The sequence below is a fragment of the Labrus mixtus genome, chromosome 19, assembly GCF_963584025.1.
Source record: "Labrus mixtus chromosome 19, fLabMix1.1, whole genome shotgun sequence".
NCBI lineage: Eukaryota > Metazoa > Chordata > Actinopteri > Labriformes > Labridae > Labrus > Labrus mixtus.
In genome coordinates this window covers 19,593,864-19,620,684 of record NC_083630.1, presented here as the reverse complement: position 1 = coordinate 19,620,684, position 26,821 = coordinate 19,593,864, and the positions used below count along the sequence as shown (strand labels likewise).

The window sequence follows — 26,821 nt, the reverse complement described above, 5'->3', positions numbered from 1 at the left end:
CTCTCTCTGATTTCCGACTCTATCCACTGTCCTATATCACCAATAAAGGCACAAAAAGCCCAAAAAAAAAAAAAAAAAAAAAACTAAACCAGGCCATCAGGAAGAAGATTTACTATTTCTAAGTTGTTAATTTCCTGTTACTTTGGTTGGTATCAAACAAATCGATTTACAGCGCGTAAAACCACATATGTGGACAACAAAAGTGAAGAGATGAAGAGGTACTGCTTTGTCCACAGGGGGCGCTATAATCAACACAACACACTATGGCTGTCAATTCTTATTCTAAATTCAAACATCCATTTCAACATGGGGGGAAAAAGTTCAGGTTGGAACTGAAGAGCCGTTCAAATTCAAAATGTAGTCTATCAGCGCATCAGGAAGTTTGAAGTAGTTTACACTTTGATCCAGCAGAGGGCGCTCTCAGTGTAACTAGCGCTAACCACTGTATTCATATTCTAAATTTGTTCAAAGTTGTTTTATTACAAATTTTAAATGACAGCCCTTCAACACACTTGCAGTAGCTTTAACTGTAACATTAAAAAGTGAACTCATAATCTACTTTTAGTTTAATACACCAAGGAGTGTATGATTTATTCCATACAATCTCACATTGAAATGTTCTGAGCTGAATCTAATAGACATCTCTGTGCTCTTATTACAATAATCTCCTCTTTTGATGCCAGTGGTGCTCGACTAAAACTCTGTATGTCGTGAGGTGTCTGTATCTGGCGTCTGGGGCATCTGAAGGCCTGTGATTGGAGGGCTGTGATGGAAGAAAAAAAAGGGAACAGTACAGTGCAGTTAGAGAGGACAGGTACAGGAGCACGCTGACCCACAGAGGAAAGTATAAAAGTATCAGGAATATTCCTCTTCCTCTTCTTGGTGGGGTAAGATCAATGAAGTAAACGCAGATGTCCCTCCAGAGTTTAATGGAGTAAAGTTAGTTAAAGTTAAAAGTAGCCAATTTATTTGCCAAGAAAAAATATCTTAGGAGCAGGACTGAAGTAAATGTACTTCCTTATTACCACTGGACATCAATTTTAAAAAAGCTAGTTAAATTCAATATGAAGATATACAGGATAATGTGTTAAATTGTGAGTGCGCATCATTCTCTAAAGCCCGCTCTTGGATATTGAATCGAGCTAATTACAGTGAGGACAGGACGAGATAAATTGAAAGTGACAGTGGAGCCAAATGGCAGAGCGAGGAATCAGGAGCATGAATAACAAACTGAATCAAATATTACATTCATTCAAAAGGAGATAACAGAGTCATCAATCCACATTTAGGCCTGATCTATTATGTAACGGCTCAGACAAAAGACCAACCAATGAAAAAAAGAAGTCGATCTCTCCTCCACTGATAACCCAATCTTCCTTTCCTTCCTTCCTTCCTTCCTTCGTCCTCGTCCTTCTCCAAATCACTCCAAGTCCATTTTCTTGTGCAACTTCAGTACATCTCAGATAGTTTCGCATCTCAGAGTTATTTGTGGTGTGTGTGTGTGTGTGTTTTTTTTTATGTGCTACCAACACAGTGCAGAGATCGCCTTCTCAATTTCTTTCCTCGTGACAGATTCCATCCCGTCTGTATCCATCTTTCTTATACCAGCTCGGGTCCACATTGCGTCTGAAATAGGAAGAAAAGGTCACCGCGTTAATGCACAAAGTGACAGCAGATACATCACCTAAATCTATGGTGACTTTTGGCAATACATCCCACACTTGGACACTCTATTTGCACTGAGGAGAAAACAGGAGTGATGGGAGGAATCCGGAGAGGGGTGAAAATAAATTAAGTCTGGAAAGGGTTTTCATAAGTTTTAATGAGGGATATAAACAGAGAGTGGGGGAGTTGTTTGTTTTAATAAAACAAAGTAAATACTCTATTTTCCATCAAATTAGCTTTAATTTGCCGATTTAAAAAACAGATGGCAACCAATGAGGATGTTAATGGGTATTTATACTCATGGTGCATTCATGTGGTGTCTGAAACATCAGAATAACAAGTTCCCGAGTTGTAAATGTCATGGCGGCTCATTATGGCAGCCTCCTCGGCAAGACACGTCCCGTTACAACATGACAGATTTCTCTGGTTTTGATAACTGTTGGAAATATTTAAGGTGATGTAAGTACTCAACAACAAAAAAAATATATAACACAGGTTTAGTCATTTTTTAATGAATTTAGATACTTTACTGTTAAGGTTGTCATAAAATTATACATATTGTACGTTTAATATCAAATTCACTTTTCAGTTTTCTTCTTTTAACTAAGTATGTTGAAATAAAACTTCCTGAGCTGATTGTATGCCATGAGGCTTCACTTTATTTTTATCACTTAGATGAAAGCTAATGGAAGCTCATTCAGCTTGTTGGTGGCTTCCCTGGGTTTTGACTGACAGGAGCCAAACACAAAAAAAAAAAAAGGCTGGAAATGATGGAGCCGGAAAGTGTTCAGTGAGATGCTTTTGGCTCGCTGTGTTCCCAAATGTGCACATTAATCTGAAAGCATTTTTCGAAAAACGTTTAAACGTAACGCCTGATACTGCCTCTCTGCTGCAGCTTTTGCAAAATGTGATTGATGGCAGATCTGGTTGTTTACGGTGCCACGGTGTAGTCAGAGAAAGGTAATGAGCCTGAAAAGCAACTCTGACTGTTATGGGAAAAACTGAATCCTGAAGTATAGCAGAGCTGGGATGTAAATATTGGCACAATGAAAGAAGAAAGAACGAGGAATGAATTAGATTAACAGGTAAAGATTGAACTTTTTAATTTAAAGGTATAGTATTCAGAACTTTATGACAATGTTTACACTAAAAAGTCTAAATTAATAAAACAATGACTAAGGTTTCGTTATATATTTTTTTTGTTGAGTAATTACATTACCTCAAATATTTCCAAAAGTTATCAAAACCAGAGAAATCTGTAATTTTATAGCCGCCATGACAGACACAAAATGTTTATCGTTGCCATGGAAACACAGGATGTGACCGCTGCAATAGGAAGCGTGAGCTGCTGCTGAAAGCTGCCGCACTGTCGCTGTGTGTGCTGCTGTGATAAAAAAACGTCATGTCAATTGGAAACTTGGAAACATCGTCGGTAAACATATTGTCTTTCTCAGGTCGGTTTCGACAAAAAAACAACAACGATAAAATGATGATCATATTGATTTTATACTGAAGTATGTTCATGCTTACTTGTTTATTTCAGGAAAACCACGCTTGTGGGGTACACCCCATGTACGGAGGCATAGTCCTCCAGGCAGGTGGCCCGGGTTCGAATCTGACCTGTGGCTCCTTTCCTGCATGTCCTTCCCCACACTCTCTCTCTCCCTGATTTCTGACTCTATCCTCTGTCCTGTCTCTACAATAAAGGTTTAAACAACCCGTAAATAAAAAAAACTACACATGATTGTCCAAGGGCAGATTTGAGAGTGAAAGTCTTCTTTTGATTATCATTAGGGTGGATTATTCCTGTTGTGTGCCGGCTGTTGGAGACATTATTAGGATGATTTTTTTTTTCCACACTCTGTGTCTCTCTCTATCACTCTTTGTCCTTGTGGGTGATTAGAATGCACCCTGCTCGTCTTGTCTGCCTGCTCATTAATCACACTGCGAGAGAGCGGGCCCAACACTAAATATACAGTTTGTCCTCATCTCAGCACTCCACACAAAGTGCTATTACAGCAGAAAACCACACAGGGTCACAAATGACTCATGCACAGGGCTCGAGTCCCACCTATACTTAACATGTAGAATGACTCCCCATCATTGATGTCTTTTATCATTATCAGTCAAACAATCTGTGTTGCAGCTACTGTTACTATTAAAAGAGTTGAGCAAAAAGTTCCCTCTTTGTTCCATTTCCTAAACTTTGAATGAACAGAATAAATCGAACCAAACTTCCTCGTTGTTATTCCTTATTGTCGAAATGTGTATCTGGATTCTATCAATCTTCATCTCCGCTGCAAGCCGCTGAATCAGACGGTGACAGACAGAAAATCTCCTGACAGTGGAAATAAAAATCAACAGGATTGGAGCAGATGCCCGAGACACACAAACAATAGTCTTACATCAGTGCACAACAACCTTAATGTAATTATGAGTTATTTTTCCAAAAGATACAAACTTTGAAGGAGGTTACTTCATATTGTTGTGACATCGCCAAAGACCTAAGGTGCACGTCAATGGATTTTAAAGGAGAAAAATATATTTCAAACATGCATTTTTTATCAAACAGAAAAATGATGATCTGTAAGTAGAGGGGCATTAAGACACATGCTGAACTACCTAGCAGGCACATATTAGCATGATTGCAATTAATTCATTATATTGCTTAAAACTCCGGTAAAAAACGTTTGGGTTTTATTGATTTTGGCGCCCCCTGTGCACAAAAGTGATATAAATTTTCTCCGGCTCATGTAAGTCTCGTCCTATTTTCAAACATATTACTAATCAATAATATTTGCAAAACAACAACAACAACAACAACAACTAAAAGCTTTTTTTCTGCAGCTTGCTGTCAGTGGCCTGGTCTGTCACCAAGCATCAAAATGAACTACATAGAAATAGTCGATCTTCATGCTGATGCTCTCACTTGCTTTCAGAGCTGATAAAGTGGCATCAACGTTAATCAATGTTTCATTATGTTTGATAACAATTTTAAAAAATCTCATAGGAGCTTTAATATCAACCAAAAGTGACCATTGAGTGACCAGTCCTGCCAGGTCTAGTTTAGGTTTCTAAGACTGTTTGACTTTCTCAGCATACAGTCAGTTCTCTGTGTGGACTATATGGCAGGAACATACAGTATATACAGACTTGTTGCAAGTCTAAAAATATTAAAAAATGATGTTTATATTTCTTGATTTTTGTTTCTGAAGCAGTCTTAATAGAAACTTGGCCAGTGTCAAGCCAAAGTTAAACCCTGAGCGCCATAAACCAACTTTTTTCACGCCCGCAGGTGACAAAGGATGCAAATGAGGACATTTTGTTTCATGAGGGGGGGAAAAAAAAAAACAGCTTCATTAATAAGGGCAGACAGCGTTCACCCCTCCAGCCTCTGTGCTACCAATAATTTTTCGACAGTTTTAAAGTCGGAGGAGGATGTTTGTGATTCAGAAGAGAGTGCTCATCAGTTCAGCAGACCGCCAGCACGCAGCAAAACTTCACATGAATTTGGAAACACGCCTGAAGTAGTTAACTTCTCCCATTCCAAGTCAAATCAGGACTCCTGGGAGGGAAGAAATAAACTTTAGCAAATCACACATAATATCCTGTGACTTCAAGGATGTGATTAAAAGGAACAAGGACACTGTAATAGGGATGTGTTTTTATGTTCTCTTTTATCTAATTACTGCGCTTTAGAGCCCAACCTAAGGGCATCCATCTACCTGCAACCTCAACTCTTAAGCTATCATTGCTGCATGATTTACGAGCAATCATACGGGGAAAAGCAGAAGCTTCTCAAATGGAATAGAAACCCTTTTTTGTTCCCTAGATTTTCTGTCTGGGGACCTGCAAAGTGAAGTAACTAAATTTGGATTGTTTTTGCATTTTTAGCATCAAACACCTGCTCTTTGACAAATCTGAAGATGAAAAAACATGTCCACCAAACGCCGGTTAACTCAACGGAAAAATAGACCGCAGGTGGGAGCCTTAATTGGATAACAGTTCTGTCTTTAAGATTTATCCCCGTCCCCCGGGGGGATAAGATGACAGTGAGAGTTATTTCCACTGGGAAATCTGGGCGTGATGGCCCCAACAGGAGCAATTCATGTATCTTACATGCCAAACTCAATTTACCAGTAATGTGGTAAATGAAATAATATCCATTTTCTGTTTATTAAGTCGGAGAAAATCACTCGAGCGACTTATCTTGAGAATAAAAGTTTTTAAAGACATTTTAGAGTCAGGGTTTGGAGTTGGAAAGATACAGTTTGTGGTGTAGTTAGAAAACGTGTCTCTTTAAGGTTGGGTTCAGATCTCTACTATGATATTTATTTCAATCTATAATTCAACATCTGTCCAACTTTACAGTCCTGCTTTTCCCGTCAGAGCGATGTCAATCCAACATTGGCTTCCTTTGATGGATATCAGATTCCTATTCCAACAGAAATCCAACAGCTGTTCTTGTTGTTGTTGTGGTCAGGTTTGGATATCAACTCATTTCCATTTCTAAGCACAATCTAACATCTGTCTAAAGCAGAGCAGGATTTTCAGAGTCAAAGATCCTTTTAGATCAGATTTTAAAGGCTATGAATCCTGGGTTAACGCATAATCAAACATTTCAGATACACTATGTGAAAAGTTTAAAACCAGTCACATCACACATAGGCCCGAATTACACACACACACGCACAAACAGGACCTACAGTGTGGACATGCATTAACGGAGAGATGTCAGAGTGGGGCTGCTTCACTACACAAGGAGCGTGCCAGAGCTGTTGGGGGTTTTGCATCTTGCTCAAGGGCTCCTCGGAAGTACTCAGGAAGAGACCAGGCACCTCTCCAGCAACCAGACCAATTTCCAACCTCCCTGCAGGCTGAGCTACTGCCGCCCTGCAGCCTTTACTCGAAATAAATATGGATGAACAGACTTCAGAAATGCTCAAAAACACGTGGAATTCAGTGCAAATACCAAAAACTACAAAATAAAAGCTGCCATATAAAATGTTAGAGTTGAAATTATATTCAGTTTCCTCAAACTAAATATCTAATTGCTAAAATTTATACAGGGGCATGCTTTTCTGGTTTATGATTTATTTGCACTGATTTAATCAGCATCCAACTGCACTCTGCTGCAGATTTCTTTATTCCCTTTTTTGATTTTTTACTTCTTATGACTCTGATGAATACATCACATATAAGATTTTGTTCATTACTGATGATACTGTTGCAAAAGTTTTACTGTTAAATCACCATTTAATTCTTATGTTATACATGTTAGTTAAATGTATTTATATTTGGAGTTCTTTTGCAACAATTTATATTTAATAATTTTCTTTACAGCATGATGTATATTTTATATTAATCATCATCGTTGTATACTTGTTGTTCAATTACTTTTTATTTTAAACATCTTGCAACAATCTTGACTGTGACGCGTTCAAGAGCCTTCAGGGTTCAGAGTTTTTCCTCCAGATAAATACGCGTCCTCAGTTTGAGGTCATACTTTTATTCTCTGACAGCTTCATTTTTATTTCACAGAGAAGGTTGTCAGCTCTTCACTTGACATATATTCTGTTTGAAAGAAAAAAAACATTTAAGAACTGCATGTTTGTGCAGGGAGGCTGCGGAGAAACAAGCAGCAGAACAAACTGTGCTCACTTCTTCCCGCGTCAAGGTTTTTACAGTACTGCAAACAGAACTGCTGAGCCCACACAGTGCAGTATTTGGGCCCGGCTTAATCTACCGAGCGAGCAATGAATCATAAACAAGATGTCTCATTGACTTATTGACCTTTACACTCGTCTGAGCGGTTGCCTGTTTTGTACCCACTATCCCCCCCCCCAGCCCCCTAAGCCTTTTCAATTTGAGCCACGATAATTCTCTAGATTGCGACTCGCACATTTCACGCTTGATTTCATATTTCTCTTCACATTTATGGAAAAGCGGTTGTGTTTGCTTATGCAATTTACACTAATGGTACCGGAGATTGTTTCTGCTACGGCTCGGACAGCCATAACGTTCGGGAGGTTGCATTTTAAAAACAGGTGTAGCCTTTATCACAGATCATCTGGCTTCAATTCATGTCAGAGAAATGACAGTTAACATTAAAGCATAAAAGTGGGATTGGCTGTCATTCGGGTGAAAATATTTTTACCCCTATGCCTTAAACACATTTTAAAGGTCACATATTATGCAAAATAAACTTTAATATGTTTTTCTAACACAAACAAGTGTCCTTAGTCCGTCTGCAAGCCCCGCCAATTATGAGAAAAGTCCATCCTCTCCATCTTTTGCCTGCTCCACTTTTCAGAAAATGTGTGCTCAAACAGGCCGTTTGGAGATTTTCCCGTTTGTGACATCACAAAGGGCAGTAACCCCTCCCCCAGGTGGGTGACACTCCCACAGCTAGGTGTTTGTTCTGTCCTCTGATTCTGCCTTCTCACTGTAAACAATAGGACATGGTGCGAGAAAGCCCAAGCCACCCAAGCCCTTCCAGAGAGGGGGCGTGGTCAGACACAGCTCATTTACATATTTAAAGGTACAGACACAGAAACAGCCTGTTCTGAGCAGGGCTGAAACAGAGGGGTTTATAGGCATGATCAAATACAGGATCAGAGTGGATTTAGAACAAGAAAGTTCACACACACATGTTTTGGGGAGCTCTGAGACTTATTTTAACTGGTTTAAAAAAAGAGGATGATATGTGACCTTTAATGAATGGTGATAACTAGACTTTTTAAATTAAGAGAAAATGACTCTTGTTGTCCCTGCTTTTTTTCCTCTGAGATCTTATTGATCCACGTCATCCTAATACAGTGTAGAAGTGGAAGATCACAGATATTACAACAAATATCTGCTGCAGTAAGAGCACCCTGAAGATTATAATGGAAATATTCTGTCACAGGAGGAAGAGATTTTCGCTGAAATACCGACATGGAGTGAAATCAAATTGTTCAGAAAAAAGGAACAAAAAGCCATTGACAAACTGAACGGCTTTTTAATTAAAAACTCCAAGAGGACAAAAACTGCAGAAATTATTGAACCAGACAAGGCTGACAGTTTTTGTAATTGTGGGAAATGAAATGTCGAAATGTGACACCTCTGTGTTTAAGCTGACAATCAGCCACAAAGGTGTTCTTTATTTTATTTTTTTTAAACAACACTTTAATTCAATTTTAATCAGGAAAATTAAAAAACTAGATTTTCCTGGACTAAGTTTTTGATTGATGTCCATTTTTGATTTCGAGCCAACAATTTAAACTCTGTGCAAGGTTTGAGCTTGTAGTTTGAGCACTGTACATTTAACACCACCTCACAGCTAAACAAAACAATCTTCCTTGTAGTCATATTTTCTGTACATGCTCTTGCACAGCTCTCAAAGCAAGCATACAACTGCCTGCAGTTTTGTAGTAAATGCTTCCTTGCACCTTGAGCTCTGATGAACCCTTCTAAAAAGAAGTCTGGGGTCCGACCTGTTGGTCCAGATTGACACAGACAGATTCACTTTGTAATGACTCACCGGATTCTGACCTTCCATGTCAAAGGTAAGGTGTGAAGTGAAGTCGAGCGTGACGTTTATGGGTCATAGCTGCTGAAAATGATTGGTGCGTCCTTTGTCTTCATGGTTGGAGTTAATGGGGATGACGGAGGGAAGGTGAGGCCACACTCCTCACAGAATGAGAGAGATGACCACGACAGGGGAAACATGTGTGAGTCTCCTCACCATTAGACATAAGAAATCTGCTGTTTCACAACATCTAGTGATGAATTCAGATCCTTCACATAAGCAAAACATACATTACAAAATGTAAACATTTCATCTTTACAAGTCAAAGTCCCACAGCCTAAATGGTTTCTCAAGAAAAACAATGACAGTACAAGAAATGTAAAATAGTGTTAAAGTAAGAGTTCCAGTTAAGCAAGGGAAGATATATAGTGAGCCAGTTCTTATCACAGGATGGAATCCCGACTGGGTGGGCAGTATGTGTCTGACCATGAAGGGAACCCACCGCAATCTCTGCTCCTCTGTTTTAGTCTTATTTCTCTTTTTCCAACAGTAGACAGACTGACGTCAAATTGACTGGACTTCTTTCCGTGGAGTGATATCAGCGAGTCCTCCGGAGTCTGTGATTAGAGCTGCATCACCACAAACCGTCTGCTCTTCATGGCAACCGTGTGTTCGTCATCACAATGGTCTGCCATTGGAGGATTGTAGGCCTTTGTTATGTGTAATTGACCAATCAGAATCAAGCGCTTTTCTAGTCTCCTGACTACTCAAAGTGGTTTTACTCCACAGGTCACACCTACACATTCTAGTGTTTATCAGTGTTAGCTAATCCCATTCATACACACTCACCAAAGACGCCGCCAAAGAAGCAGCGGGAGCAACTTGGGGTTAAGTGTCTTGCCCAAGAACACAGGAGATGGGGATTGAACCCCCGACCTTCGGGTCAAGGGATGACGGACACTTCCATTGAGCCTCAGCTGCCCCAATGTGTTGGAATAAAAGTAGCAAAGTGAACCTCAATTTTGAACATAACTGCAGCTCCTGAGTGGAAATAAATTCACCTCTGACTGTCAGCAACAAAAAAAGCTGTTGCCACCACATGCGACAACCGCTCCATAAAGGTCAATGCAGCGTGACCTTTGGGCAGAGTGTCACCTCTCGGGCGGCACACGCACACACACACCTGACACACAGCAGAACGCTGGAAACGCTGCCCTTTAACACCCCCATCATGATTGATCGACTCTGAAGGCTTTTCTCCCCTCATTCGGCGAAAATCAGGTAAATCGCTCTCTCTGAAATGACACCGTTAATGCCAAGTCTTTAGAAAGAAACCTCTCATTAGGAGAGATTAACACCCTGTAATGTAGTCGCGCTAATGGTTGGTATTCCTCCTAAGCTTAAATGATATGCAGCAGGCGTAATTACTGACACCAGGAAAAGTTTTTGCTGTGCATGCGTGTGGAAGAATTGTTGTTGCGCTGCCACTACTTTTTTTTAGATTTCACATTTTAATTAAAAACCACTTTGAACACACAAAGCCCCCCGGGGGGAAATCAGTCAGAAAGAAACACTGAAAATTGTAAACAAAACATTATCTAAAAATGTCAGCTACGTCTCCACTCGCTTGAAATGCTCACACACATAAAGGCACACAAAAAAGCAAACAAGGTCGCCATTAAACAGCCATTAGCTGAGCTGACTCACCTCTTCAAGGAGCAGTATGGCCCAAGGCACCGGGAATGCGCCGAGGGTCACATTATCGTTCGGTTACTGCAAAATCTCAAAGGTTAATTCAAAGTCAGCACATTAAGTCTTTAATAAATCATCTGTAACTCCTAATTATTCCCCTTCCTCATTGCACTGTGAACATTTAGCACGGGCAGCACCTTTTTTTTTTTCTGTCCTCAGGCCACCTTGGAACTGTAATGAGTTAACAAGATCAGGTCCAGGTAAACCTCTGATTAGCCAAAGATGATAAGCTAGTGGATCATAATGAAATTGGCTGAGTTCCACTTTCAACAACTGGCAGCAGCTAAAGAAGTACAACCCCCTCGCCCACTGAAGGCATGGAGTGGGAATTAATTCACTGTCTACCTGTCAGACAGCACTATTAAATGTTCGTGTGTCCACATTTATACATGTTGCTTCCAGGACCCAGAGGTATTATCTTGGTCATATTTTTCAACTTTGCAAGTTTTATGAAATCTAGCTGATGGATTGAGATGCTTCTGTTTTTGAAGAGTCTTCTTTCCAGTCCTTTAGCACCACACTGTGTCTCAAATAGGAAGTACAGGTGTGTGTGTGTGTGTGTGCATGCACTGCAAAGACCTGCCATGTGTGTTTAAGTTAATTGTGTGTGGCATTTTGCTGATCGTTGCTGTTCAAGAGAGGCTTAAGGTTAGGCACATAGTTAGTGGATTGATCTAGAGCTTTTAAGGCCTTAACAAGTAGCCTATGGTTAAACAAGTGTAAGAGGGACAAAGACTTGGAGAAAGAAAGACTAGCAGAACTTTGTAGCAAAAGTAGAAGTTAAGTTGACTTATCATATTGGTGCTGAAGGCCAGCAGGGTTCTGGGCTACCCCCCTTTAACCCTCTAGAGGTGGTGGGAGAAAAGGAGGATGATTGATTCAACTGTTGGTTTGAACCGTAGACTGTATAAAAAGTATAAAGATAAAAGTTGAAGCTGTACTACAGTCTTTATTGGCAACTTGTTTTAGTGTAAGTAAATCGATCACACTGATAGTATTGTGAAAGTTCTGTGGACATGTTGTTATGTGATTTTCGCTCCACAAACTATCACACAGTGCGTTTTTATCCCCTGTTATGAGCTAACATACGAAGGTACTTCTGGAGGCGTCCATGTTGCTTGTTCGACTTGTTACAAACTCGTAACTGGAACGTCCAAGCTCTGAGGAAAATGGAACGCACCACTAAATTTCGACCATGCCGTTGTTGGCAAGCAGCGACGTTCCCAGAATATAAACTATTGACGTATTCACGCATCATGCCTCCCCATTCCGTAACCACGAGCTAAGATGTTCATTTGTTAACACGAGATAACATAATATATCTAAGGTCTTTTACCTGCTTTTTGTAAAGTGTCTTGAGATAACACTTGTTATGAGTTGACGCTATACAAATAAAAATTGATTGATTGATAAATTGATTGATTGATGAGATAAGAGTAGATAAGCTGACTAACTGCTGACGCCAGCTTCCAACCTACCACAAAGATGTGACAGTGGTATCCATCTTAATTTACTCTGAGACTGAATGACAGATGTTGACTGTAAATGCCAAAAGTTTCAACAAGTATGAAAGTGTTAAAGTTACTGAGAAGGCATCAGGGTTCAAGAGTTGAGCTTACTATAATAGTAGTGTGAAATGTGACCTCTTCTGGCACAGAAAACAACGAGGCGAGGCAGGCAAAATGTTTTTTTGTGCACGATGTTGGAATTGCCACTCGTAATATCTTTCCTCCGTTGGAAATATTTGTAAGACTTGGACCTTCTCTTTGTAAAAGCTGGATTCAAACAGGCATTTATCAAACAGTGACGAGCGGTGCCGTGTTTAAACACCACGCTCGTCCATACTTCTCCTGTCTCTTCCTCCTCATCTCCTCTTTAAATCGTACTCACTGTTGTTTCAATCAGTCACACAAAAATATGATGCTGCCAGTCTCACGGAGGCTGCCGCAAGAGTCTCTGCAATCCATCATCCGCGCCGTATTAATCACAGACTAGCTGCCATCCACGTTCTGAATTAGCTTAGCAGAACCGAAACCCCTCTGAGATAATCGCCTTTTCATCAGCAGCACTGTGACGTGTGGTAAATCCTGATGTGGATACGATGGGTAAAACACAGGACAGTGTGTGTCGGATATAGTACAAATCATTCTATTGACAATGTTTACTCAACTTGTGGCTTCAGTCGTGTTCATACAATACTTCATTTTAGATAAATATTCTACCTTAAAGTAGTAATATGTAAGATATCTATGGAATGAAATCATAAGATGACCTTTCTATATCATCAGACTTTAAGGGAACATGCTGTGTTGAAGTGCTGGCTTCTCTGACAACAACGCAGCAGTCAGTATGTCCTCCTTCTAAGTTTCGATTCCGGTCCTGAATGGTCTGTTTTTGTTTTGATCAGAGAAGGTATGGCGGGGTTTAAGGCAGTGCACACGGCCGTTTTGGACGCCCCTCGGTTTGCAAGGAAAACAACCAACAGGTGTTGCAGTGTTGGAAAGGGGTTTCAAACAAAACCAGATCTAGACTAAGTGGTGGACTCTGTGGATCATAAGAATGCTACTGATCGAGGATGGTCTAGACGACCCGAAGAAGCCTTTTGGAGGAGAGGTGAAACGTCTTCAAGATCTCTAACTAAGTCCAGCTGCCTTTGAATCAATCTTTGATTTGCGATGACCTGGACCTACACAAACATCATACTGCAGTATATTAGCCGCTACTCTGTATTTTTTTTATAGAAAATAGCCGGTAGCAAAGTAGTTGGTGCTCGCACCCCATGTTCAGAGGCTGTAGTCCTCCCAGCGGGCAGCCCGGATTCAAATCCGACCTGTGGCTCCTTTCCTGCGTGTCTTCCCCACTCTCTCTCTTTCCACTGTCTGATCTCTGCAATAAATGTACAAAAAGGCAGAAAATAATACCTTACTTCCATTTCGACATGATGGGCGAGGAAAAGCCTTTGAGGGAAATTTAGATTTTCCTTGAGAGCAATGTTTTATTTGATAAATGTGAAAATGGGGGGGGGGGGGAACATCCAAAAAAAAACTCGTATCAAAGCTGGCGTTAACAGGGAGCATTCAGGAGGACGGGTGAGTGATCTCTGAGAAACTGTTTCCCATTATGTTCAAAGCTTCAGTTAAAGTGCTTGAAGATCGAGTCTGCAGGGAGCTGACAGATATTGGAACACTTTTTTTTTTCTTTCTTCCTGACAGTCGTACTGCTCTGAATCAGTATGTGAGGATGTGTGTAAGGTCTCTGAAACTTGATGTGTGCTGCTATCTCCTCAGCCATGTTGTCTCCCTTGATAAAGAGCCTCAGCTGTGCTAACCTGTCTCCTTTTTCCCCCCAGAAGATAAGGGCTTTCATGCTACAGAACAGAAACAGACAAAATATGTCTATTTGTATTATTCTGACTTACTGGAGGAGCTTGTCATGTTATGAATGGTGTATATGCTCAGAGTCGAGGTTTAACTCCAGTGAAGTCATGGCTGCTGAGGTCTGTTGGTTCAGAGTGAGACTTGAAAGCGAGAACGTTTGCTCTCTGTCGCAGCGCTGAATGTCAATCTGCATCACAGAAACCAAATTCAGATGTTGCATTGAGTGCACACTGCAGGAAAATGATGTGAAAGGGTAATGATATTTTACTTGATACTGCCATCCAGTGGTTATAACGATGCAGGGCCTGTTTTTCATTTTAATATTGGTGGACATCAAGTGTCAAAGCCTTTCTATTTCCTTTAACTGGGCTGAATTTTAACGCTTTATTGTGGAGAAAATATGATTTTTTGTAAAGAAGAAAAATTGTATGATTGACAAAAACAATATATATATAGTCATAACTGACATGCCCAATCTAGTAAGATTCAACAAAGTCATCTCATCACTAATTAGTTTACTTTTACAGATGCACAAATAAAATAGACGAGAGAATTTATATTTTCTATATTTTTTTGTAATGTTTAAGTCAAGACCACACAAACCGAGACCCAAGACATACCCAAGACCGGAGTGCTCAAAGACCGAGACTGAGACAGACATCGAGGCCCAGTCAAGACCAAGTCCAAGGCAAGACCGAGATAAAACCATGAATATCCATGAAAAATCATCATGCCACTCACTCAGTCCTTGGAAGTTTAATTACAAATGAATTGGTGGTTTTTACCCGTCTCGATTCACAATCTGGAGTACGCCCGGTCTGAGGTAGAGTAAAAAATGTTTTGGATTCCGGAAACACATGCTCTCATGTCCGGACTTGAGAGCAAGACCGGTTTAAAGTACTACAAACCTTCTTTTAGTCTGCTTTTTTTTAGCTTATTGTGCAGCACTCTTGTAAACCTTGGACCTTTTTTTCAATTTAACTAAATACAGATTGGATTGCAAAAAAATCACCAGTTAGATTCAGAATAATGTTGCTTTTCAGTGTGAACTAGATTTATGAATATTAATAGCTCTAACAGACTTCAGAACAGCATAAATAGACTTGTATATTAACTATGGACGTGTTTGTTAAGAAAAGGGGGGCACCGGTGTCCTGGTTGTTGGTAGGCCCGTCCCATGTGTGCAGGCTATGGTCCTCCAGGCAGGCAGCTGTGGTCCGACCTGTGGCTCCTTTACGGCAGGTTATTCCCCACTCTGTCTCCCCGGTCGCTGACTCTTTTCTGTCTCTAAATAAAGATGTATAAAGCCCAAAAATAAACATTAAAAGAGAATAAAAAATGGATCCAGTTGTATGTAGTCAAGAGGGTTTGACTTGAGTTTTATACATTCATTCCTTTAAAAGTTTCTAGTAGTTCCTGCAAAGTTATGTCTATTGGGAGGGACAAATCAGTAGGTTGGATATAATTAGGGATGCCCTTGGCTCTGTGAAGTCACCGCACGGCCTGTAACCATGAGAGTTTCAATATCAATCCCTGTAGACATTTGACAGACAATAATACATTGTTGGCATTTCTTTAATAAACATTTGCCAAAGGGAGGAGGGAGAGGGACAAAATCATTTTAGTACAAAAAAAAAAAAATGTCAGCTTCCTTTTTTTTTTTTTTTTTTAAACTTGGGTTATTTTCGTTTTGCTCATGATTTTTAGAACACCTACCGGCAAAAACGGCGTGTGGAATAAAAAGTGAAAACTGCCTTTTTCTCCATCACATCATTCGCTGCGGACATCCAAGTGCTAACAGTCTCTCTGTGGAACTAACAGTCCTTTTCCTCAAATAGCTCCCCTGTGCCGATACCGAAGCCATCAACTCAATCAAGTGAGCCATTATTGTTTCAACATAATCATGGCCATAAAAAAAGAAACGAGGACACTACATTACTGGTCATCCTAATTGTGCAGATAAAGCACATCATCCATTGCCTTTCGTAGCTAAAATAGTTTCCGCCTACTTCAGTCAGTAGTGCAAAACATTAATACTATTCTGCCCTGGAGCAGTTACAGAAAGGCTAAGGTAGAGATTTTAAAATGTACCCGGGCCTGATAAATGTACACTCAAAAAAGGTAGAAGTTTAATTTAAAAGACAGCAGAATAGATTACAAAAAATATGAAAATGGTATGAGCAAGAAAAGCTCCTCCGCGTTTTTTTCCTTCTGCGACATACTCCACATTCCAGACTGAGGAGGAACACAATGCCTTACACAGATTTAAGTTATTACAAACTGAGTGTGCATCTTCAGATCCGTCTGGTCTGGCCTGAGAGGCTCCAGGATCAAATCTGAGTCCTCCAGCCTTTTGTTCACTGTGTGTTTCATATTTCCAGTCTTTCAGAAAGGCAGGCCTCGTCCTCTGATTGTTGCCGTCGAGTTCACGTGTGGGACAAAGTCGAGGGGTAGTGGTGGAGCCCCGACCTGGGAGGGTGAGCCCCAGGCCTGGCCTGGTGCTTGGATAGGTGGAGGAGGTATGCTGTCCTTTCTAGCCATGGCGTGGTTGTACAGGTGGATAGCGCTGGGGTTGGGCTGCCCCTCCACAGGTAAAGGGCTGTGATTGTACTTAAAACGGTGATCTATGTCCCCCGCGAACACCATGCTGCTGGGGCCGGTGGCTCCGGCGCCTGGAGGGAAGGGGTCTGGGTTGGCAGGGGCTTGAACTCCCGCTGCAGACGAGGAGCCGGAGGCCTGTCCGGGTCCACTGAACACTTCTCTGAGAGCGTGAGGAGGCAGACCACCGCCCATCATGTGACCCATGTAGCCTTCCCCAAACCCTGCAGGAGTGAAGGGTGGGGGAGGAGGGTGGCTGTAGTCTCCCCCGTAACCTGGACCCTCTGCTGTAGGGAGTGGTGGGTAGTCCGGCTCAGGGGGTCTCCCTCCATCGCCTCCACCTGCGGAAGCTATAGGAGGGGCGTGGCCAGTCTGGGGTTCAGGTGGAGGCTGCCGGTAGTCCAGGTCAGCATGCGGAGGTGGTTCTGGAGGCTCAGGTGGTCTCTGGTCTGGTGGAAGGATGGATACTCCGCCTACTTCAGACACTGAAAGACAGAACAACATTATTTTATGATCTGTTTGTTTTACCCAGTTGTTGTTTTGGTCTGTAATTTCCATTCAATACCCGTGTCAAAAAAAATGCCTCCTACACGGCCTACATGCAGGATCAGGACTTGGTGAGCACTCCGGTCTCTGCATGGATCCAGTACCATCTTGTATTAACTCCAAAATGTGTCAACTTGTTTCACTGGAAAGTCAATTGTTCTTTTCTGCTTCAAACTGCAGAAACAGTCGCCTACACAGCATGTTGCACTTTGCCAACACTATGAAAGCATAGCACCTAAGTCTGGTTCTGCTACTGTAGGTGGTGATATGCCCCCTTTCAGCTAGTGACTGTGGGATCTTCGTCCAGTTGACCGATTATATCACATGCCAAAGAAAACAAAAATGGCAAACTTGTTGTCTGTCGAAAGATGAAATCAAGGACAACTTCAATATGTTTAACTCCTTCAGCTGAGGAGCATAATCGGTGTCTCCTCGTTTAGCCTAAAATGCGTGTTTCTTTCATTGTATTTGAAACGTCCTATTTTAATCAGACTACACACAATACAACCAGTCTTTTAACATCATGGTAAACCACTGAAGTTACAGACCATAAAATGTTTATTATATTTGTTTACTTATATTTACCTCCAGTTTTGACTCATCAGAATAGATTATTAAGACAGCTGAAATGCATTCATTTAATTTTTGGGGTTCTGTTCTTGTTACTAGATGTTTCACACTGACTCAGGCCATACACTGATTATAGCATTCATATCACACTGATACAGCGAGAGAAGTATTCATTTTTTGAGACAATCACACCGATATCTGATCAGAACTCACAACTGCCAATTTCCTTAATTGCAGAACAGCTCAGTTACTTAAAATGAAGAGATTTGTCTCTCTGCTTTACACAGTCTAACCAAAATAAATCTTACCTGGAGAGACTGGACTGGGCTCTGGAGGCTGTTTGACTTCAGGGGGTAGGAGCTTCCCTCCTGCTGCTGCTGCTCCTGCAGGGTTGGTACTCTCCGCTCCTTCTGCTCCATCAGCTGCTTCCTGCCTCGGAGCCTGCTGAGCCTGGAGGAGCTGAGCCAGAAGCATCGTCATGGCCGTCTGCGTGGCTGCTGCGGCCTCTCCTTCTGGATTACCCGATGGTGCCGACATGGGGGGTGAAGGAGGCTTGGGCATTGGTGGCGTGCGGGGCACTCCTGCAGGAGCTGGGGGCTGCGGGGGCTTGGTGGGTGTAGGCTGAGGCGGAGGCTCAGTTGGGTCAGACGGAGCGAGAGCTTTGGACAGCTGCTGTAATGTTTCCTGATTGACCTTGGTGCTCATGGACTGGACAAACTGGGCCGTGTTGACGGCGCTTTTCGGCTGGCCGAGGAAGTTCAGCAGGACCGCCAGCTGCTCCTGGGTTAGCTGGGAGTTTGGACCCTTTGCGTCTGTAAGAAAACAGAAAATTAACCTGAGCAGGGAGGTTTATATTTCACCTTGGAACATCTATGTTGGATTAAAAACAAAGTCTGGGTTTATCTAACAGCTTCTTAAAATAATACATTTGTTCCTTCTTTTTTTGTTTAACAGTATTTAGTATGTTGATTTTAGAAAGAGTTTATGCCAATTTAAATACAAACCAGGTGACTTTTGTATGTTAAAACAAAAATCCACTTGGACTTGGGTGATTATTTCAATTTACATGTCATCCAATTTGGTTACTCTAGATCGCCGAGTTGATCTGACGTTTGCACTAGAATGTTAAAGATCGACTTCTCACAATTTAAAAGTGTTTTTGTTGATTTCTGACATGTTTTTGTGTCTTAGGATAAGTGATTAGTTTGTGTGAAAACAGATTTCTACATTCACTATTGTTGTATTAACTTGTAAACTTCCTCAGTAGAAGTAGATTTAGTTGAATAAGAAAAACATATTGTCTGTTTAACATTGAAAGCTCTTACTGGTGATCTAATTTCATTTGGATTTAAGACTTTGAATAATCATGTGAACGTGGCTCAGCGCCTGATGGAGCTCAGAATAATAAACAGTGTTTTAGGAGTTGACTTAACAGGATTGTTTCAGTGTGTCGTCTAAAAACATAAAATATATCATCTAATGACTTGAGAGAAAAGACAGATGTACAAGATTGTGAGGAAATAAATGAGTCATATTCTGAGTGTGGTGTAGTTTCACATCAAAAACGGTTTACTTTGCATATCAGCCAAACGTCCACGGCCTCTAAAACCTGACAAACTACTCAAGTCCAGCTGAAGTACTTTGTGTGTTTTTACACTGTATAAGGTGTTCCCTGTACATCATGTCACAGGTGGTTCAAAGAGCCCAGCCCCTTTCATCCATGGAATAACAAATCAAAGTTCCTAACCAGATGACAGATGAGCCAATATTAACACATCACAAATACACACAGGAGCTGAACTCACCGAGCAGTGCAGACGCTGCTGCATTCTGAGCTTTGACACCTCCAGCAGCAGGAAAGCCCTGAGGGGTGTTGCTGCGGCTGTCGTCAAGGCCCAGCTCCTTACGTGGGGCCTTGGGGGCCGCCAGCTCCTCTGGGACCTGCTTCTGCCGCCGACGTTTCTTACTCCACAGCTCGTGACAGTCCTGCCACAGTGGGAGACTGGAGAGACAACAAGAAATTGTGAATAATGATCCTGCTTGTAAAGGGAAGGATGAACATGTTGCTGCAACATGGGAAGAAACGTACTCTGGTGGGGGCATCTTGTCGGGGTCCACGTCCTTCAGGAACTCGCTGCCCAGCGCTTGTTCAGCTGTGCAGCGTTTGCTGGGGTCCAGGTTCAACATGTGGTCAAACAGGTCCAGGGCAGAGGGAGGGATGCTGCACAGCAGAAGCAACTTTCAGTAAAAAGCACTAATAGATGTCTTATCTGTTATACATTGTTTACACATTAAAATCTACTTACAAAGAATACTCCTCTCGTAACCGCCTCCTGTACTGTTTCTTTGGTTTCATGGTGTTGAAGAAAGGAAGTTTGATCACGTCTGGCCACACAGCAGGACACGGACTGCCACATATTCGGCTAAAACACAGAAATGTATCTGGTTTAAGCAGAGCGGCAAAGTGTGGACATAATAAACTACGGTGACCTTCTACATATCACATTATGACTTCTGACAACACCCAGAGAACAGGCCTGACTTGTTCCTAAAAAAAGTGAATCACGTTTGCTTCCGGTGGAGCTTATTTTCTTGCCGTACTTTGCTGAGTTTCAAAGTGAAAGAGAGGAAACGTAAAGAGTCTCCAAACGTTTCTGATGCACACTCACGGAGGAATAAAAGATCTGTACACACTTTCAGGGTTTCCACTGAACTAATTACCACCTTCACACTTCATATAACAGCGGCAGTGATGACAAAACATGCGAGGCCTGTTCATCAAAACACCTCTTGTTGCTTCTTAGTAATATGTCTAATATGGAAACCAACGCATTGAAGCAGTGAAAGAAATCAGCTCTGCTTTCTCTTCCTGTTTTTGTCTCTGGTTTGAGTGGGTGAGCCGCTGTGTGGGAACAAGACAAATCTAAACATCTGACATTTCCCTTTTTGAATTCTTTAGCCAAAAAAACCCCTACCTTATTAGCTCCAACTGAGCGAGCTCTTGATTGGCTTGAAATATTGGTTTCTTTGTGAACAGTTCTCCCAGAATGCATCTGTGAAAAAATACAAAAAAAGACAGCAGATGATTAAGTGTGACACCACATGTTTGAGACATTAGTTATAAAAGAAACGACAAAGACTGGAGAAGACAAACAAATAATCAACCTCCAAGATTCATGTTGAAGATTTACGAGGGTAAAAAAAGATTGTAACACTTGCGAGTACGGCACAATTCATGATTTAAATGACGGTCAAATTACAGGGGGAAAATCTATGACAGAAAAACCACCGTCATCTATTCTGCAGTCTCGTTCTTACCCGCAGCTCCACACATCGATCGCCGGCGTGTACCTCTCTTCTCCCAGAAGCAGCTCTGGGGGGCGGTACCACAGTGTGATCACCTTATTGGTGTATGGACGACTAAAAAAAAAAGAACATAAGACAAGAGGGTAAAGCTTTAAGCCTTATCACAAACAGGAGAATGAAAGAAAATGTTCAGATTAACCGTCGCGGAGTGCTCACCTCTCTTCTGAGTTATACAGCCGAGCAAGACCAAAGTCTGCAAGCTTTATTTGACCTCTGATTAGAACGGGAAGGAAACAAAATGTGTGGGGTTATGTAAGAAAACGTGAAAACTTTCCATTCAGTTTGAGTGTAAAAAAAAAAAAAAGTGCAACACTTACTTGTTGTTGAGCAGAATATTGGAGCACTTGATGTCTCTGTGCAGAAAGTTCTTCTTGTGGCAGTAATCGAGGCCCTCCAGCAGCTGTCGCATGAAAGACTTGATGTGGCTCTCGTTGAAATGGACCAGGCCAGACTCGAGCAAACCCATCAGGTCGTGGTCCATGTATTCAAATACCAGATAGAAAGCACCTGAGGCGAGGGAATGAACGATTTAGTCACTAAAAAACATGTATCAAACTAATTTCTGTTATGTTCCAGAGTAAAACTATAATGTACCTTTATCATTCTTGAAATCTAGAGCATCCTCCTTGTCCGTGACAATCTCCTTCATGTTTATGATACTCTTGTGGTTGAGTTGTCTCAAAATCTTAATTTCTCTGATGGCCGTGATCGGGAAGCCCTCCTTTTCATTGTCCAGTCGAACCTTTTTCAAAGCCACCATCTCAGCTATAAAACAGAAGAAGAAAAAAAAACATGTCAGGACCACATCAGGAGCTAGTCAAGCTTTACGTGGCCTTTAAATAACACTGAGAATGGCTCCATGTTAATAACACACTTACCAGTGTCCTTGTCTTTAGCTTTGTACACCTGACCGTAGGTGCCTTCCCCCGTGATTCCAATGATCTCAAACTTGTCCACACAGCGTTTCCCCCAATCTATCTCCGTTTCTTTAATCTCTCCATATCGTGGGCCACAAATTCTAGTATTTAGGAGAAAGGATTCCAGTGTGAGCCAAGTGAATATACATCAAACAATAGCAGAAGAAAAGACAGTATAGGACACTAAATGTGCATTAACGTACTTGGGTCGTCTACGAATTGTTCCAGACTTTTTGTCGTCAGGTGGGCTGTGCGGGGAAGACGTGCCACCAGGAAGTTCAGGCGGCAGAGGCAGGTCAGTAAGCAGCTGACGGGCTTTTCTCTCTGACTTTTTCTTTCCTGAGAGTAAGCTGTCCTTCAAGCTGATAGAAGAAAACAGTGGAAATACATAATTTTGAGTAAGTCTTCACAATCAGGTATAGGTGTGAATTTAAATTATAGGTCAACAAATAACACCACCCATACCTGTCTCCTTTATCCATGTGCTCAAGAACTGTTTGAGGCAGCGGTAGGGATGATAGAGCAGACAGGAGTGGGACATTGGCTCTTTCCTTGTCCTTGATCTGTCCAGATAATAACGCTTTCCTTTTGTCCCGATGTACAGAGTCGTCTTTCCCCTTGACGTCTCTGTCCCTGCTGGTCTGGTGCTCTGCTGCCCTCTTGGTCGACCTGTCAGAGGGGGACTGAGGCTGGCTGGATGTGGGAGTCCTGGGACCTTTCTCCGGCTGTGGTGGGGAGGGAGGGCGACCCTTCCTGGAAGAGTGATTGGACTTGGGGCTGGGCTGAGGAGCAGATGAGGGACCCTTGGTTGGAGTAGATGCGTTGCTGGCGTTCTTGGCCTTGGCAGCTGCTTCTGCTGCTTTGGCTTTTTTCTGCTTACTAAGTTCGGCAGCAAGGCTGGTTTTGAAGGTGAGCGTGCTAGGTGAGAGGCTGGAGGGGCGACTGCGGGAACGCGAGTGTCTGTGATGGCTGTGTGAACGCGAATGCCTTGAGGATGTATACGGACTTCTGCTACGTGACCTAGCAGATCGCCTGTAATGAAAGGAAACAGACACCTTTAGAATTTGCGTCAGCTTTGTGAAATTGATGTGACAGCTGTCCATCCCTTTGCATTAGATAAAAAAGTAATAAATAAAAAGAAATAATAAAAAAAGTGGGTATGTAAATTTGAAGAATACTGAGCCACAGATCGTAACATACAAATGAAGTCATGACACACATTGTACATGAAGCACATGCATCTCACATGCAAGACTTAAGACAGTGTGGTCCAAGCAAATTAAAACTCTGTCCTTCTTTGAGTTGCACAATTATATCACACCTTGCATTTTATAACCGATGTTGAACCAGTCAAATTAAAACTTGTGATTACTTTTAATATGCAAAATCCCTAACTAATCCTAAACCATTAAATCTGAAGCACAACTTAGTAATTATAAACAATAGTGTTAATACAGTACATGAATACACTACAAGCCCCAAAAAATAAGCAAACACCGTCCTCTAAGCGGCTTTGTAAAAACTCACCTGACATCTGGACTTGGGCTCAGCGACTTCCTGTAGGGACTTCTTGATCTCCTCCGGTTCCCATAAGGGCTTGAACCAAACTCGCCTTGCTCGTAGGGACTATGTCGTCCATAACTTGGGGACCTGCGATAGTTCACAGGGCTCGTGGGTGACCTCTTCCTTTTGTTGCTGGAGTATGAACTGGGAGACTTTGTCACACCATACGCTCCGTACACATCTGCATCCCGACCATAATACGTGGAAGTGGGAGACAGTCTTTTGCTTCCATAAGTTGGACTTCTTCTAGATATTTGCTGGTTATAACCACCAGGAGACTGGTAGCTGTAGGAATAAGACGTCCCATAGGGACTTTCTGCTTTCAAACCAGGACTTCTCCTGTATGTCCTGAGGTCTTCACGGTCATCTCTGTAAGACTGTGGAGCATCTCTATATGCAGATGGGGGCTCCTTGTCAGATCTTGTTTTACTCCTGTGTCTTTTTGGATCCTTCTTATCTGCAGATTGTGAGGATAGAGATGTAGATGTCCTTTTACCATTTCTGTCACTGCTTCTTGTAGTGTCTCTGTGATTCTTAGACCCACTAAGACCGACTGCGCTCCTCGCCTTTGAGGAGTCTCTCTCCCGGCTCTGGCGGTCCTTTTTCCGGCCTGACTCCTTCTCCTTGCTCCTGTCAGATGGTCCTCTTGTTTGTTCGTCTTTGCCAACACACACAGCCTCCCTGTCTCTCGTGTGGCTTCTCTCCGGGGTTGCTGGTCCGTTGTACTCCCCGAAGTCAACATCGCTGAGTCGGTCCGCTGAGAGGCTGTCAGCGTGGGGGTCAAGTTTGGGAGAGGGGCTGCCTGAAAACCGCTCCGACTGGGAGCTCACGTCGTCGTACTCTACCAATGTCCGAAGTTCAGCCTCTCGTTCAAAAGTGCTTTTTCGGTCTTTCCCGGGGCCGTCTGCTGCACCTGCACCTAACAAGCCCCTCTCCTTCGCCTGTCTGCGTTTCTTCCTCCTGGACGCCGACGACCGCCTCTTCTCCCGGTGCCTGTCCCGCTGAGCAGCACCGCTCCCCGGCTTCACCCGCCTGCTGTCCTGCCTGTTAGAGGGGCTCCGACCCCGACCCTCCCGAAGCACCTCTGAATTAGGCATTTAACTACACGATATAAACCCCCCCCTCCCACCCCCGTTTACAATTAACCTTTAACCTCACCAAAGCTGTGTTTCTTGCCGCGTCGTGAAACCAAACATCAGGCTAGCTGTGTCACAAGCTTTAAATCACAGTTAGCATTACAAAGCTTACAAACAATTACCCGAGGTGGTGTTTCATGACACTTTAGTGCCGTCACTTGAACCCCACAATATAGTGTTTAGTTATATATCCAGTCTGTGCACAATCATTGTAGTCCAGGACGGATTTTGCTCCTCGGTTAAAGCGAGTTAGCCTCCTGAAGCTAACGGCGTCCGGCTAAACTCTCATGGTCAAAACACAAGGCCCGGAGCACCGCTGTTACATTTTTAAAATCCAGCTCTTCAGGAGATGTCGCGGTGTGTGCACGCGTGTAAATCCATGAAACGGATAGTGTTAGAGTGCGAAAAGAAAACTCCGTCTCCCTCCGGCGAACTTTTTCTCTCCTTCCATCTCGCTCCAACAAGGAAGTGAACACGAGTTTTTGGGCTGGTTAGCCGCCGCTAGCTTAACTTAGCTTTCTCCTTGCGTTGGAGTTTCAATGCGACTCCAAGTCAAAGATGCGATTTAAAACAAACGCTGTTCAAGAAAAACACGTCTGCTTCCACGTATTCCTGTCGGGTTGTTGCCACCGCATGGTCCAGGGGCAGCACGCGTAATTCCAGTCAAATTGGGCCTTGTATTTATTTCAAAAATGTTGCAACTTTGATCGCAATGTGGCTACTCGTCTCTGGGCCCAGACAGCTTTCAAACTACAGGCCTTGTGCGTCGGTGTGAACCAATAGTACCCGTATGCGTAATCCAGATAAGCGGTTACGTCATCGCAAAGGGGAACCCCTATCACCAACATATAATACAATCACAAGCATTTCGAAATAAAAGAGGGATTTTTATTTTTTATTTATTTTCTTATTCTACAAACCTCATCTGTAAAATATGTCCATATTCTGTTTATTATCTGTAATCTAGTATAGCATGCTCACTGCACCTTAATCTGTATATCATAATCTGAAGAATATACTTATATTTATAGCATTTATTTATATTTATAGCACCCCATTAATCCAACCATATATACCCAATAATTCACTTTTTTTTTTAGTCTACATCTGTAAATTTTGTAATTACTTGTACATAGCACAGATTCTTGCACTTTCTGCTTATTGCACTTCTGGTGAGATGCCAAACCTCATTTCGTTACTCTATACTTGTATATGTGTAATGACAATAAAGTTGAATCTCATCTCATTTGATATCTTAAATTGTTCATTTAATTCAGGAAGTGTATTGTTTGAATTCTCTTGTGCAAACATTAAAAGGGACATATTGTGAAAAATTCACTTTTAGTGTTTTTGAACATATATTTGGGTAACCTGAGTGTCTACTAGGGCTGGGTAATATATCGAGTTTTTAAGATATATCGATATATTTTCAAACAATTTATAGGGTAAGACAATATCGTTAATATCGATATAGTTTAAATTGCATTTAAATAACGTTACAGAGGTGCCAGGTCACCTTTTTCTCATCTCACTGATGATGACTGACTGTCTGTCCCTCTTAACCCTGCTCCTCCTCTCTCTCTCTTTTATCGTATTTAAGGAACATTTTTATTTTATAATATTACTTTTTAAATTCTCACTGTTAATAAAATACATATCGATATATATCGAGTATCGCCATTCAGCTAATCAATATCGAGATGTGAGTTTTGGTCCATATCTCCCAGCCCTAGTGTCTACCCACCCACAAAATGTGAAATAAACCCACCCAGTCCTTTGTTTGTGTTCTGCATTAGTCGTACAACACAGAGTAAAAGGTTC

At 42.0% G+C, this 26,821-nt stretch overlaps 1 protein-coding gene across 1 annotated transcript; it reads right to left on the bottom strand.

Moving 5' to 3' along the window:
- Window positions 1–15,863: 15,863 nt before the first annotated feature.
- On the bottom strand, window positions 15,864–24,991 carry cdk13 (cyclin dependent kinase 13). Its single transcript, XM_061064027.1, has 14 exons — window positions 23,829–24,991; window positions 22,767–23,333; window positions 22,505–22,663; window positions 22,263–22,402; window positions 21,979–22,149; window positions 21,702–21,891; window positions 21,541–21,597; window positions 21,337–21,438; window positions 20,994–21,071; window positions 20,325–20,441; window positions 20,108–20,239; window positions 19,824–20,020; window positions 18,327–18,830; window positions 15,864–17,387 (listed from the first exon to the last, which is right to left on the bottom strand). The coding sequence occupies exons 1-14, from the start codon at window positions 24,959–24,961 to the stop codon at window positions 16,690–16,692; spliced, it is 4,245 nt and encodes a 1,414-aa protein (XP_060920010.1). The 5' UTR covers window positions 24,962–24,991; the 3' UTR covers window positions 15,864–16,689.
- Window positions 24,992–26,821: the final 1,830 nt, after the last annotated feature.

Coding starts and splice junctions, on each gene's coding strand:
- cdk13 (XM_061064027.1), bottom strand. CDS start 24,961: ATGCCTAATTCAGAGGTGCTTCGGGAGGGTCGGGGTCGGAGCCCCTCT. Junction 22,403..22,504: donor ACAATTCGTAGACGACCCAA/GTACGTTAATGC, acceptor CCTAAATACTAG/AATTTGTGGCCCACGATATG. Junction 21,892..21,978: donor AGATTTCAAGAATGATAAAG/GTACATTATAGT, acceptor CCCTCGCCTCAG/GTGCTTTCTATCTGGTATTT.